The 15,735-nt window shown below is 47.4% G+C and overlaps 1 protein-coding gene across 4 annotated transcripts in view; it reads right to left on the reverse strand.

The window, feature by feature from the left end:
- Window positions 1–15,735, reverse strand: part of DOCK11 (dedicator of cytokinesis 11) — a 77,563-nt gene that overhangs the window by 53,606 nt on the left and 8,222 nt on the right. For all 4 annotated transcript variants that reach the window (XM_074551269.1, XM_026791898.2, XM_014265277.3 and 1 more), the window contains exons 2-7: window positions 8,573–8,689; window positions 8,261–8,350; window positions 7,504–7,586; window positions 6,384–6,453; window positions 3,972–4,067; window positions 710–844 (exon numbers count right to left, since the gene is read on the reverse strand). In XM_074551269.1, the coding sequence (XP_074407370.1) occupies window positions 710–844; window positions 3,972–4,067; window positions 6,384–6,453; window positions 7,504–7,586; window positions 8,261–8,350; window positions 8,573–8,689 (591 nt within the window). The remainder of the gene's footprint in view (window positions 1–709; window positions 845–3,971; window positions 4,068–6,383; window positions 6,454–7,503; window positions 7,587–8,260; window positions 8,351–8,572; window positions 8,690–15,735) is intronic.

Raw genomic sequence — 15,735 nt, forward strand, 5'->3', positions numbered from 1 at the left:
GAATTGGATTTGTCTGACATGGTAAGTAATGCTGCACTCCAGGACACTTAGAGGCATCTATCTTTAAAAAGCAAATGGTACATTGCAGCTTTTTGCAGCTGTGCTGGCCTTTAAAGAGCATTTTCCAACCAGAAACCAAGGCAAATCTGATGCAACTTGGGAAGTACATCCCATAGATCACTGAGGTGTGTGCATTATTGCTTTTACTGTGCTCAGAAAGATAAATGGGAACTCACAGCTCTGACTCATCCATGCTGAAGCAAACCACTGGGGTAAATTAAACCACCCTGCACCACACTCAATGCTTGCAGCTTCTGCAGAGACAGCAAGGGCAGAAGGCAGAGCAGCAATCCACAGCTGCACCTCACTCTAGCACAACCAAGCAATCCCAGGATTTAGACCTGTACAAATACCTGCTCCTAAAACCTTATGGCCCTGAGTAGGTCCTGAATTCCAAAGGATTACCTGCTTGCATGGACTTACCAAGACACAGTTTAAGAAAGAAAAAGCTGGAGCAAGCAGCAATTAGAGGAGGAAGGTGCCCCAGATAAAGTAATATCATTTACTCACTGGTCTATTGATCAGTTTAGCTGGCCAGCTTTAGGTTAGTTTGCAATTCCATGCCTTCAGACCTCGAGAGAGCAGGCCTGTCTGTCTCAGAGCCAGCAATCCATAAATCCATGCAGAGCCCCACAGAAAGGACACCTACCTGAACCACATCATTGCAAGCGTCCAAGAAAATGCAGCCTTTGGATTCTTTTGAAATCTTCTCATCTTTGTAGGAATTCAGAATATAGGAGCCATCTGTGAGCTGTGACAAGTAAAAATACCTCCTCTTGAATACCTGTAAAAACACAAATTCTTGCTCAGGCAAGTATTCACTCTGTTATGCATCACAAACCATGGTTTCCACATCTGCCCTCCCTGCTCTTGAGAAAAGACTGTAACACAAAACACTGCTGACCCTGGAGTGCTCAGATTCACCCATTTGAATATGGCTTGCTTTTACAAAGAGAGATTTCCATCATCTTCTTTAATTTTAATGCCCTTGTTGTTATTGTAAGTTTGCCATCTAAAGCAATGCCCCAGGGATTCCAGCTCATCTCTCAGCTGGCTCCAGCCTCATTTATCTTTACAAAGCAATGCTGCACAGTAAATTCAGATCAGCACAGTACTTGAAGATCCATCCCATCCCACCCTAAAGCAGGTATTTCCAGAGCCTTTTTCATACAGACCTCAGACTTACAAAGCAATTGTCTGGAAAACTTAGGAACAGACATGTGGAAATTCCTAGCACTCAAATGCAAGCCAAGGGACAATGCAATCCATTCAACTGCTTGGGTTTTTTGTGGCTTTGGGTTTGGGTTTTTTGATACAAACTTATTTTCATGAAGTGCCTTTGGCTTAGTGTCCAATTCTTACATCAAAAAGCAGTAATTTCAGGAGAATTGTCCCTGTATTTGTACTTCTGATTTTCATGAAGAAAAAAAAAGCTCTCCAGTATCTCTGAACACCTTTCTTCATGCTTGTCAGCCTAAAGCTACTGGACTATAATTCAGGAGACCATTTTGGCAGAAATTGTGGTAGCACCATATGCTGTAAGGAGCAGGGTGCATTTCACTGTTGCTGGGTATCTGTGTGAGGAGAATCATGAAGGAAGCCAGGCCAAGCAGCACTGCAAGGATTTCTACTGTTCTGTCTACCTGGAAGAACTATGAATAAACACAGCATTTTTCAACCCACATGGGAGATTACAAGTAATTTCCTGTTTCTATCATTACTGACACCAGCACAGGTTCAGTAAACCCCCTGGCTTGCAGAGAACTGGAAGGGAGCCTCGTGCCCTGAAGCACAACCCATCCCTTCTGAGAGTAACCTCTGGCCTCATTTGGATGATAATTAGCTGTAGAGATGCTCCACGGGCTGCTGAGCTTTAAGTTTTATAAGATTTAACTAAACCTTTAGCAAAACAGAGCATGAAGATACATGGAAAGCCAAGGATGTGAAGCATTAATCCAGCCTAAACACTGATTTAGCACTTCACTGAAGCAATCTCAGGAATTTTGGCAGTGGATGCTACAGAAACCCATGACAGATCTCCCTCTAGATATTACAGGGTTGATATCTGTTGTGGTTATGGGATTTCATGCTAAAAAGTTTGCATTTGCTGAACCCTGTTCAAAAGCAAATACAGAATCAAACAGCAAACACTTTTCCTGTGATCTTCCCCCCTGTGCAAGCACCGCTGTCAGAAATCACTGTCAGAAGATGAAATTAATACTCTAAACCTAGGAGCAGAGGGAACATCCCCTCTGATCAGGCTACAGGTGCTGCTGGTGAGCACTGAGATGGCAGAGGGAGGGCTAGAGACCTGGGGAAGTGCATTTGGGCAGAGAAGGACAATCCTGGTGCTGTGGTTATAGCACAGGCCACCAACAAACCATGCTGCAAACCAGAGAGGGAGAGCTGAGCCAAACCAGGGCAGTTCCCTGCACAGGAAAGGGTGCTCTGAAATAAAGGGTGGCAGCTGCAGCCCAATAAGAGTTTGCTTGTGACTCAGCTCTACACAGAACACACTCTGCACACACTTAGCACAGTGTGAGACACCAAGAGTCCAGCAGAGAACCAGCACTGATGAGATGGACACACCACAGCAGCCTCTCCACGTGGTGGCAAAGCTGAAGGTGGCCAAAGTCCTCAGCTTCCTCACACGTGCCTTAGAGGTGTTGCTGATTATGTGGTAAACCACAAAACTTTCTAAGAGGAGAACCCCAGAATCACAGTGTAGTTGAAAAACAGACTGCCCAGTTTTAGTTCTGGACATGAAGAGTTTTCCTTAGTGACTACTTGGCTTCCTTTTTTCCTCTTCCTATGATGTTCTGTTTCAAGGGAAAAAGCCATGAGAAATATGACTAATCTTGCAGATAACTTAGGAGACCCTTGGCTCCAAGACACAGCTCAGAGAGCAGCTCCTGATCCTCAGTACTTTGATATCAGAGCTTCACTGGAGACCCTGGATCTTGTAAATTGAACTGAAGCCAGTGCAGTTCAGGTAACTTCTCTGAAAGGCAGGTCTGAGGTGCAGGGCACTGAGAACAGCACCAGCAGAGGCTCAGGCTAGAACAGACCAAACTGACTACTTTGAGCATGAGTGATACCATCTCCAGAAGTTTCAGGGGAAAATGTTGCTTTAAGCTTGCTTGGAACAGCAGAGGATCAGAAAATCCTTTTCTGTCTATCACCTCCAAGCCCATTTTAAAACTCAAATTAAAATTAGCCCTATGAGCAGCCCTGTTCCACTTCCCCTGGAAGCATAACTCATTGAATCAAGCCTTGGAACAGTTAGGCTTTTGGAGATTATTTTAACATATCCTTACAAACTCCCCAGCAATCTCTCTGTGCTGTGACAAGGCAGCTGCATGGTGGGACTGCAGATTGCTCACTGCCATAGCAAAAACCTGTGGAGGAATTACTCAAAATCTCTGCACAATCTGAGCAATGTCACACTGGTTATAAAGAGCAGAGAACAGGAGACAAGGCAGCTGCTGCTTTTAGGTCAGTAATGCTACATCTCTGCACTAATATCACCCCTGCCTTAAAAGCAAAGATTTATCATTTTATTTTAAAGCTGGCCTCTCTACATCTTTCCAACTAGCAAGGAAACTATAAATTCAAAAAGCTGTCTTTGCAGGGCAGCTGTTTCCTCTCCTGGGCCTCAGCTGCTCATCCACAAAACAATCTTGCTTTACCAGAACATGCTGCACCTTTTGGTCAGCTTGCCTGCCATGGTCCAACGTGCATCAGCCTTACATGCTGGGGAGGAGAGGGTCAGAAACTGCTGCCAGACTTGGTTTTCCAGCCCACCATGGATACAAGAGGGGCAGATCCCATCCCAACCCAAGGCCAGCCATTGTGCTCCTGGGGGCTTTGGAGATGTGGCCTGAGCTTCACCTCATTCATCAGTAACTCACCTTCATGGTAACAGTGATGGTGCTGTTGACATTTGCTTTGTGCAGCCAGCCCTGCTTTATCACACCCCCCTTCTGGGAGCACAGGGAAGAGGAGTCCTGAAAGACAGCAAACAACCATAAAAAGAGGTCAGGTAAACTGTTTCCCACAGGAAATTCCTCCTGGACAAAGAGATTTGTCCACCCTGGAAAGCAATACCATTTAACTACAGCAATACAGTGACATGTAGAATGCATGTGCAACAGGTACAGCTAGGCATACAGTGCTACCATAAAAAATAAAATAAAATAAAATAAAATAAAATAAAATAAAATAAAATAAAATAAAATAAAATAAAATAAAATAAAATAAAATAAAATAAAATAAAATAAAATAAAATAAAATAAAATAAAATAAAATAAAATAAAATATCGAGAATATTCCTTTCCAATAAAGAGGTAAACCAGGCTAGATTGAGTCACCTCTTAAAAAAGAAAGATTACATCTATTCTGATAGAGCTGCACAGTGATTTTGCAATGAGGCTCAGGTTCTTATTCAGGATTTCAAAACAGGGAAGATGGAAATTTTCAAGATAGTCTGTTTAGGAAGTTGCAAAATGCAGAACTCTGAACTTTTCCTGTCATATCCTTTTGTCATCCTCATATTTTAAATTTCAGCAAAAACCACCAAACCCCAGTAAAATAACTGAAATGTAACTGGCTGATTTCACATTTACCAAACCACAAAGTTGCAAGTGACCCAACCAGGCTGCTCTTGGCACACCAGATGGGTTCCACCTGCTCCTGTCCCATGGTCCCAAAAAGAGAGAATGGCTCTCCACTCACACCTAACCATGACCTCCACTGGGGAGGGAGGGAAATGAGAGCCCAAAGTGATGAAAAAAAATCTCACCCTGGGGTTCCCAGTGACTCAGCAGCAGAGGCAGCCCCAGCCTGCCCTGCTGAGCCATGAAGGAGCTGCTTTACAGAGCCTGCTGCATCCAAAGGCAGGGCTTCACTCTTTTCATGTCCAGCTTCCAGAGTAAATTTTCTGATGCTTTATTTCCCTGGGTAAAACAACCCATGATCTCTCCTTTATAGTGGTTCACCTTTTTTAATCAAGAGATTTCTTTTACTTGAATTTCCATTACACAATTCTAATGCAAATGCTTTGTTGGGAAACTGTAACAAAATCCTTTAGATACAGCCATGCCAAAAGATACAAACCTCAAAACATCTGTGAAAGCACTTGCAATACTCTTCCACAACAAACCTCAGTAACTTCTCTTGTTTGAGGATTTGGGACACTGGCCAGAAGAAGAAAGGTCTCCACATTTTGATAGAGTATTTTTGTCCTTTTGCTTTTCTGGAAGCATGCTGATAACAGTGCATAGCAATGTCTCCAGCCCAGAGCTGATAGTTTTTAAGAGGCACCACCTCAAGTTACTGATGTAATGCAAATTAACAACACAGCTAAAAAAAGATTAAGGCCAAACTTGACAAAACATTTCCATTTACAAAGAAGCCAATGCAGTCCAGATCTGAGGTGTGCTGGGACATACTCCAGTAATTTGAGAAATGTGCAAGAAACGACCCCTCCAAATCTTCAGCTCCGCAACAAAGTTCCCTTTTGCTCTGTAATTTCCCAGCAGCAACATACTGGTGCCATGGGAATTTTAAACAGCTGGGCTAAACCAGGCTTCCCTCTGTAAACAAAAACTTCCTAATATCATGTGCATGGATTTATCTCCACGTGGTACTCGAAACAGAAAAACACTGCCTGTCCCTTCTGTAGCACATGTGATACTCATGGGCAGGAAACATGGCATCTGCACCATCCAAAATAACCACCAGCTCTGAGATGTCCCTACGGGCAGAGCCCACAGAGGAGCTCCAGGGCTGCCAGTGCTCCCTGATGCCAGCTGAGCACAAAGATGCCCCTTCCAGAGGTGCAAACACCTCCCAGCACTGGCACAGGATGGGCAGAGCAGGACTGGCACACTGTCAGCAGGGTGGGTCAAAGTGACTGGTGAAAAATTGCTGATTATGTGGTAAACCACAAACTTTCCAAGAGGAGAGCCCCAGAATCACGGTGTACAGTTTTAGCTCTGGACATGAAGAGTTTTCCTTAGTGACTACTTGGCTTCCTTTTGTTCCTCTTCCTATGATGCTCTGTTTCAAGGGAAAAAACCATGAGAAACAAAACTAATCTTGCAGATAACTTAGGAGACCCTTGGCTCCAAAGAATTATCATGTCATACTTTGAAATAAATCACTGCCTCACTTTTGATCCCAATTTCACAGTAGAAAGCAACTCACCAGAAAACTGTTCCTATGAACTGAATTAATTAAACACAAATTAACTTCTCAATGTATTTCTTCTTTTTAACAGGAATACATTAAAAAAAAAACCCAAAAACCAACCTTCTCCTTACCTCATCCTTTTCAAAGTCTTCATCAATTTCAAACACATGGCTTGGAATCTTGTCTGGCCTAAAGGATTTGCTGAAATCACAACACATTTTCATGTTTAATGAATGGAACATGAGGGTAGTATAAGCCAGCAGCTGATGCTGGATCCAGAAGCAGCAGCCAAAGCGCAGGCTACAGAGCACAGAAGATAAATTGCAGGAGACCTACAGCTCCTGGCAGCTGGGGAAAGCTAAGTTCTGAGTGCATTTCATGGAAATTAGGCACAAGCAGCCTGCAATTAGCTTTCTCTTGTTAGCTCTTGATTCTGCCGAGTTTTTGCTGACTTGCTTTTATGGAACAAAGAGAGAGCACTCTGGTTTATCTTCCATCTTTACAAAAAAAGAAGCAAGATCAGACTACAAGATTATTCAAAAATTTTAACGTTATTTGATCAGCAGTATGACTCCATTGCTGCTTCACATCCCCTCAAGACCCTCAGAACACACCCACTACATCCAATTAAGAAGAAAAGCATTTAACAAGCTTCCAGCACGTGAGCAGCCTGGACAGGGGTCCAGACATGCCCAGAGTGTGGGCAGTGAGCAGAGCAGGCGCCACCACACAGGAAATAACAATCCAGAGAAATCTGAGATGGATGTGCCTGCCTGAAAACCCAATTAGCTCTGGAGCTGGGATCACTGGCACAGCACTGGCACAGCCCAGCGTTTCCAAGCACAGCTCCCCAGCACTGGCAGCACCAGCAGCAACATCACATCACCCTCCCTGTGCTGGGGCACAAGGAGAATCTGCTGGGCCTGAGTGAGGCACAGAGGGGACACCAGCCCAGTGGGGCAATGAGGCTCCTGGGCAGGCACTGCCAACACTATTTACTCTGCCATGGCTCTGGGCTGCAGTCTGTCCTCATCCCAAACAGAGGGTGTGGGCACACACTGGAGGGTGGGATGTGAAGCACTGACCACACACCATTGTGGGCACCTTCCTGGCACAGCTGGGGGACAATGGCAGGGCAGCACAAACCTCTGGCTCTAACCTTGCTCGTGGGACAGGCACCAGGGAAAGGGCAGACTGTTCCTGCTCAGGCTGTGATCACACATCAGCATTCCAAGGGAGCACGACACTTACCATGGCAACATCCGAAAGTCTCCTGAGTATTCCTCATATTTGTAGTTCACCACGAACCAGTCAGAGCTGTAGGTTTTAATGCACTGAAAGGAAAACAATGCATCTCTCAGAAAGCTACAGCAAGCACAACAAAGCCCAGCACCATCTGAGAGGTTACACACTGCAGGGTGAGGTAAGCACAAGCGGCAAGGGTGTGGGCAAGGCTGCTTCACTTGCTTCATGCAGCAATGCAGAATTCCATAAGGAACCTTTTCAGCACAGAGACAAAAATCACACAGTATCTGGCCTGCCACACAGCTACAGATTTTGGATTTACATCATTCCAAGGCTCTAAAAAAGGAGTAGTGATTTGGGAGGAGACTGTTTTCCAGAAGGCAAAAGTTTTCTGTCCTCAGAAACAGCACATCTAACTCCACACGACCATTGCTTTTTGTCCTGCTGCACTTGCAGGGAATGGTCCTGGAGAGCAGCACTTCACAACAAACCCATACCACTCCAGACGCTCCAGGGAGGTTGTGGATGCCTTTGTCAGGCAGCTGGTGCAAAGCCACACACCTTGGCTGTGTCCAAAACCCACTGCAAGGACACTGCACGTGAGATACCTGTGAGAACATCCCTGTGCAGCGGGTCAGGCAGGGCTGCCCACAAAGGAGAAGCCAAGGGAGCTGCAATGCTGCGTATCAGGAGCTACAGCTGAGCATCCTGTCCAAGGGCCATCAAGGGCTGAAGGAAGGTGTCACATGGGCTTTGTCCCTACCTCTTTGACAAAGAGACTCTGAGCTTTCTTTAGAGCATCTTCCGGCACCGTTGACTGGACAGTCCTTCTCTGTCGGCTGATGACCGAGATCTGCAGGAAAAGGAGAACTTTTTCAGCACAAACTGCATCTTCAGGGCTTGACACTCACTTTAAATAAATGTGGTGGGCCTAAGCCACCAGTGGGTCATTTTGGTTTTATGTGTCAGTAATGCAGCCAGAATTAACATGTGGTTAATGCTGGAAATTTTCCAAGGTAAGCGGGACAGGAGATGAATGACCCTCAAACATGGGAGAGAGCCAGAGCAAACTCACAGACACATCCTCAATTGGAAATATCAGGAGGTCCCGGAGGGGATCGCTGTAGATCTGAACTCTGCGCTGCAGGATCACGTTCTCATAGTCCAGGGGTTCCACCACTTTCGTTTTTTCCTGCAGGAAAATCAGATTATGAAAAATATTACACATGTGTAGCATCTAAAATAACCAGTAACTAACCTCTTGTCTTAATTTCAAACTGTGTGACCACTGGACTGCCCATTACTCAGCACTCTGATGCTCCTGTGCTGCATAAGCACCGACGAGCATGTTTTGCAGAGGGGGAGATGAAGGGTTAAGTTTGAAGCAATAAGCTATACGAATAACAAAGCACTGTGCTGCTCTGTCTCAGCAGTCTCTAATTTCCTAATGGAGCAAGAAAGCCTCCTGGACAGGCCATAGCTCTCTTTAACAGCTGCAAGATCCAGCATCTTTATGTTTGAGCAGCTCATCTGTGCAGCTTGGCAGAAACACAGGAAGGCTCCTGCACTGGCTCAGCTCAGCTCAGGGCTGGCTTTGCTTGAGGAGCAATGAGAGCCGTGCTCTCCTAGGAATGAGGAGAGCAAGGCTGCAGCTACCACTGCCAAAGCAGAAATCTCAGCCCCTGGAAGGAAGAACAGCATCCCTCTGGAAAGACAAGAAAGCCCTCTCCATAAATCACAGCCCAGACACAGCCAAAGGCCAGAGCCCAGTTTTATTCTCACTCACATTTCAGGGAAGCAAGAGGAACTTCTCCAAAAATCCCTGGAGTCACGAGCAAAAACTATTAGGAGAGTTTCATTACATTCCTTATTGTACCAATTTTGTCTGTGTAACAAGTCCAGAACACAGAACTTAGTAAAATGAGAAAAACAACTTCTGAAGCAGGCAAATGCAATCTCAGTTGCCCAGCCTGACTTCAGGTTTCATCAGCAAGAGTCAGGCTCTCAGCACTGCATTGTGAAAATCAAACCTCACACACCAAAAGCCAACCAATGACTCTGTATAGGAGTGGTCACAATAAAACAGGACCCAAATTCTGACCCATCACCTTTGTCTTGCTTTGAACCTCAAACAAAATCCTGCTGCTTGGCCCTGCCACAGACAGTGTCCATGAAGGCCCTGCAGCAGCACGTGGTGCCATGTGCCTCTGGACAGGACATCCGTGAAGGACAACATGGAGAGCTGGGGCTCTCCCCTCTCAGAAGAGGAACATCAGATGTTTACCCATGGGCAGCACATGTTACCCTCCAGGAAAATGTTTTTTCTGGGATGAACTGCTCACCAGGACTGGAGTAAAGAGGAGACCAGTACAAGATCTCTTGCTGAACACAGCACAATCAGCAGCTTAAAAAAATGAGTCTCAAATGAGGACTGAAAGCTCAGCATTGTATAACCACTGGACAAACAGCCACTCCAGCTTGTTTGAGAGTCCACACAACTCAATGTTTTCTGTGACGTGAGATAAGCAAGGAAGTCAACATTGCTCTTCCATAACCAATCCTAGCCAAAGGTCCTGTGCCTGTTCTGTGCCTTTGGCTCCTGGGATGCACTAATGAAACAACTCCTGCCTCAGACAGTTTTGCATTTAAATGTTTCCTTTCCTTGTTGCAGAAATCCAGCATGAATTAGCTCAGTTATCTGAAAAAGTTCCCTTAGTCACTCCCTGAAAACACTGCCTTACTGCTTGCACAGTCCTGAAAGGACCCTCACACTCCTCAGATTACCAGTGAAAAAGACAAAGGTCAGGCAGCAGAGAGCCCAGGCTGGCTGCCAGGGCATCCAGGGAGCTCCCTCAGCCACGAGGGATTTGGGAATGGGGTGACAAATGCTGCCAGTCCCACTGCACACAGAACTTCTTGATTCTACATCCAAGACATGAGCTGTAAGGGATTTATTAAGAAAAGAAAGAGTCCATCTGAAAAACAGGAATCTGAAAAACCCAACAGGAAGACAGAGAAAAGGTGCTCATTTACTCTCAGTCAGTCTCATGCTCATTAATTGCTTAATTGAATTTGGTTAATCACCTGAAACACCAGTCTTATTTCAGGATAGCACTGTGCACTTCTCAAAGTCTGCTGAGCTTTGCAAATTAATGTGAATTAACAGGATACCCATTTGCAGGCCCACGACAGCAGGCAGGGCCCCACAGGACAGGCACCCAGCTCTGCCAGGCTTTGATTCACTGCAGCAATCCTGGCAAAGCTCAGCAGCCCTGGTGGGTTAAAGCAGTGCCATGACTCCAAGAACTCACAGCAGGCCCCCCTCACCTCACCCTGCAGCAGCTGTGACAGTAAATTAGAGTCCCTCTGTGAGCCTTCCACATCTCTTTGGCAATGCAGACCTTCCAATCACACTGTATGTTCAGTCCTTTTATTGTTTTGAACATCGTCCTGAAACTGGGGCTGTATTTCTAAAGCTGTTCCTTTTAAAAAGTTAGGGCTTTGATGACATTTCTTTTCTAGATCTGATACCTCTGATGACCAGCAAGACAAAAAAGTCCTGGCAGTCATCCTGGTGGGATTCAATGACAGCTGAAGGGTAAGGTCTGCAAAGCATCCCTGATCCTCACACAAAATGTTTGGAAACTCATAGAGCACTGCCTACAACAAATACAAAAAAAAAAATCCATAAAGGGTTATGGATTATAAAGCCCTTCTGGTCTGGTGGATGCAATGATATTGGAAAAAAACATGTGGTGCAGGCTGTGATCTATATCTGACAAAGCAGTGCCAGGCCCTGTGACATGCAGGGATGAAGGGATGTGCACTGGCACCCAGAAGGGCTCTGCAGCACCCAGACAGGCATTTCTCCTCTGGGGCTCTCAGAAATCCAGTCCTAGAGCTACCCAGCCCCAGGCTGTGCCAGTTCCCTGTCTCAGCACACAGCAGCCCTGTGTTCATCTCCTGCAGCCCAGCACTGACCATGCTCACACCCAACACACCCTGTCTGTTGTCTCTGAGGCAAAGCCAGAGGATGTAGGTCAAGCTGTTTGTCAGCAGGCAGCTGCTGAAGGAAGGATGTGGCTCCTGCCTGCCATCGAGGAAACAAACTCCTCCCTTCACCCTCAACTGTGCAGGCTCCCAGCAGGGCCAGGCAGGCTGGGTCCTGCAAACAGACCCTGGGGTAAGGAGGGAGCCATCCCAAATATCTGCTGCCCTTTTGACCCTTTGAGTCCACACACTCCCATCAGCCCAGAAAGGCTGGAGATAAAGCTGAAAATGGGATTTCAAAGTCTTAGTTTCCCTGAAGGTTGAGGAGTACCCCAGGCTCACACTGCCCAGCACTGTCACAACAGCAGATGGCACCCACCAAAGTCATTACAAAAGCAGAGGAAAAACTATTATACTAAAGTAATTAGAGTCTTAGAAACCACAAACTCCTCCACAGGGGAAGCCAATATCCAAGCACAAAGAAATGCTGCCAGTCCAACAACAAAATCAATCCATTTCTGCAGGAAAAAACGTGCAGTGCTGCCAAAGGCACCCTGCTCTGTGGCACACACAGCAGCTCCTCATCCAGGGCAGCACACCCTCGCACACTACTCACACTCACTCTTGCACACTACTCACACTAGTTCACACTCTTGCACACCTGCTCACACTCTTGCACACCTATGCACACTCGTGCATGCCCTCACACTTGCTCGCACACTTACACACTCTTGCACACCCACTCACACTCATGCACACTCACACACTTCCCCTGCCCCCGGCTCTGCATCCTTTCCTCTGTTCCTCCCCTGCAGTCCCTGCACACTCAGCAGCCCCTGCTCGCTCAGCAGCCCCAGCTCGGGCCTGTCCCCACACCCTCAGCAGTGCAGCCCTGCCCAGCGGGTGCTGCACACCCCAGAGCAGCCAGAGACACAAACGGATGAGTTGTTAAAGTGCTGCTGCTCAGAGCAGCTGAAGAGAGGAGGAGGAAGAGGACAGGTCACGTGGATGTGTGTAACTGCATTATCTCAGATTGTACAACTGCTCCCCAAAACTCAGCCCCCATTTTACACCTATCCGTTTGCTGCCTCACGTGTTGCAACCCTGCAATGCACTTACATGAAAGCCAAGCAAAAGCCCAAATTTTAAACTGAATACCAAAGGGCCAAGTTAGTGAAATGCACCGAAAATGAGAGGAAAAGCTAAAATAGGGTGAAATGGAGGTGTACAACTGCCCTTGGCACACACCTGTCCCAGGTAAAATCACATCACTTCTGAGACTGGCAACACTCCAGGGCAGAGAGACCACTCCCCACTGCAGTGCACAATCAAAAACAGCAGAGAGAGGCCCCCATTTTTTTTATTTTGCTCAAGAAACCTGACTGTACATGAGAGAATTCATATGATGCCTGGAAACTGAGCAAACTCACTTGGCAAACCATATGGGCATGTGGAAATGAGCAATTTCTATCCACAGAAAAGCTTTTCCACAGCCAGGGATTCAAAGATCAGATCAGGGAAAACTCACATTGTGTGGCCTTAAGAGCTTTTTCCTTTTAGTATCACATTTGTGACTTTTTCCACCCCCAGCTCCTGCACTGCCATCTGATCCCATTACACACTCTCACTCCAGCTTGCAGAAAGGCTACAGAGCTCAATTTACAAAAGCTCAGATTCACTTCAGAGAAGTCATCACTGCAGACTGCTGGGCATGAGAAAGAATAATGAAAACCCAGAAACTCTGGGCTTGGCCACTCAATGTACATGGAGGTGCCATAAACCTCTGCAAAGCCAGGATAAAGCCTGAGCCCCAAGGACTCTGCGTTCCAAACTCCAGAAGGGAAGGGAAGAGGTGGGAGCAGAGCTCAGGGAGGAAGGGCAAGCAGGGAGACAGTGTGAGTCAGCACACATGGCAGCAGCCACAACACAGGGCTGCCCTGCTGGTGCCAGCAGGTTTGGGCTTCTCAGCAAAGCCACATTTTGGGAACAAATCAGCAGGGAGGCAATGAGGCAGCTCCCAGCAGGTGATGGGGAGCTGGTGTCCACGAGCCTGCTGCAAAGCCAGCACGCAGCTGGATGCAGCAGATGCACAACAGTAAAACTTCAAGGATGAAAAGCAGTCCATAAAGCTGGGTATGAGCAGGCCAAAACTATTTTTACACTGGCCAGAAAGAAGGAAATTTAAAAACACAAGAAAAATATCCAGACAGGAATTCTGGCTCTGCAGAAGACACCAAAACACTGAGACACCACAGCTGCACCTGGGACAGGTGAGAGGGGTGGGCTGTAAAGTGGGCATGCAAACACACAGAGCATCCTGTGAAAAGGCAAGGGAGGAAAACCTCACCAGAAAGAGGAGAAGCAGGGGAAGAATGGAGAGGGAAAGGGCTCAGGAGCTGGCCCAAGGTGGTGCAGGAGAGGGCAGAATGGAGGATGGGCGTTTTACCCATCTGAGGATGGATCTGTGCAGGGACCACATCATAGGGAAACAAGAATTGTGCCAAGCTGGGCTGTGTAGCTGTGAGAGGCAGGAGATGGGGTCAGGGAGGCCAGGAGGGGCTGGCAGAGAAGGTGGGCACTGCAGGCAGGGGAGGAGCCCCAGGGCAACCGGGAAGGGAAGAAGGAATTGGTGAGGAGAAGGGGCCTGCCAGGGAGTGATCAAACATACACAAACACACACACAAACACACACACACACACAAACACACACACACAAACACCAACACACAGAGCTCAGAGCAAGGCTCTGCACAGCCCTCCACGGGCAGCAGCACAGCAGCCTCCTGAACAGCAGCACATCATTGCCAGGGCTCTCATGAGACAGGGGTCTGGCTCAGAGGGCACACATCCCCTTTCCACCCCGCACGGTGCCAGTGTGTGCCCTGCTCCAGCTCTGAGTGCAGAGCCAGCACCAGGCTGCTGTGCCCCACATCCTCCCTGCACTGCACGGAGATGGCTGCACCTCCCAGGAGCTCTCAGAGAAATGAAAAGCCTTCGTGGGGAAGGGGAGGATGAGTGCACAATCCTGGCACCCTGCAAGAAAACATCAGCAGTGGAAATGACTCACTCTTTCCATCCCAAAGCTCGAATCAGAAGCCAGCCCCCTCCCCTGTGCTTCTCTCCACCCCGCCCAAGTTCTGTGCAAAAGCATTTCACCGACCACAGCCCTTCCCTCCTGCATCCACGGCCCTGGGGGCACCAGAACCCGGGTTCTGGGTATTTTGTAAGGTGGAAGTCTCCTTTTCCAATGCAATGCCCACTTCCCAGTGAAAAAACACGTGCCTGCAGTCACACTGCTATCCCTGAGAGCAACACATTGCTGTATTGGTATTGGTGTGAGACACCAGCTTGGAGAGGGCTTGAAGAAATAGTCAAAAAGTTGATGTCACTGTAGACATGCAAACATTTAGCTGTCATTATTAGGCCTGTCAAATAAAATGAACTCAGGCCAGAAGTGTCTACAAGTTGGTTTAGAAATACAGGAAACCAGAATAATCAGCACATGACTCTTCATTTTCCTTCCACTTACTCAAAAATGGACTCCACAGCTCCCAGCCTTTAGCAGATCCTATTCTGAAGCAGAGTTCTGCAGCCGAGGGGCAGGAACACTGTTTTGTTTTTGGTTTTTTTTTTGAAAGCTTGAGATTCTTGCATAATCACTTAAGCAAACAGGCCCCAGGAAACAGCTGCATTGCAATGGAGCAGTGAGAGTTCACAGCCCGAGTGTGAGTGGCTGTGAAGGCAGTGCTGCCACTTCCACCTCCACACACCACCTCTGAAAACCCTGAACAAGTGCAGAAGAAGCCCTGGCACGACCCTTGTGTGGCATGAGCACACACCTGAGGTGAGCTCAGGAGCAGCGTTTTGCTTTCAGTGCCCCTGTCCCTGTGCCTGACCCTCCTCAGGATCGCCAGTGCTGCTGTGTGACAGTGACAGCTCAGCACCCTCTGCCATGGGGTCTGCAGTGCCAGCCCCTGGGGTCCTGTGAGTCCCTGCCTGCACAGGCACAGCCTGGCTCTGAACAGGCACAGCCTGGCACCAACCCAGCCCTTCTCCTCCAGGAGCACAGGGAGGGACCAGGGCAGCTCTGTGTCAGCCAAACCGCACCTGCATCCAGCTGAGCATCTGCTGCAGAGCAAGAGAGAGGTGCAAACACGTCACAGCTCTGGTTTCCTCCTTCGGAAATAATAGCGCTGATAGAAATTGGCAAAAGGGAACTGGTTTCTATGGGATAACTGAATTTCTGCC

The sequence above is a fragment of the Zonotrichia albicollis genome, chromosome 14, assembly GCF_047830755.1.
Source record: "Zonotrichia albicollis isolate bZonAlb1 chromosome 14, bZonAlb1.hap1, whole genome shotgun sequence".
Lineage (NCBI taxonomy): Eukaryota > Metazoa > Chordata > Aves > Passeriformes > Passerellidae > Zonotrichia > Zonotrichia albicollis.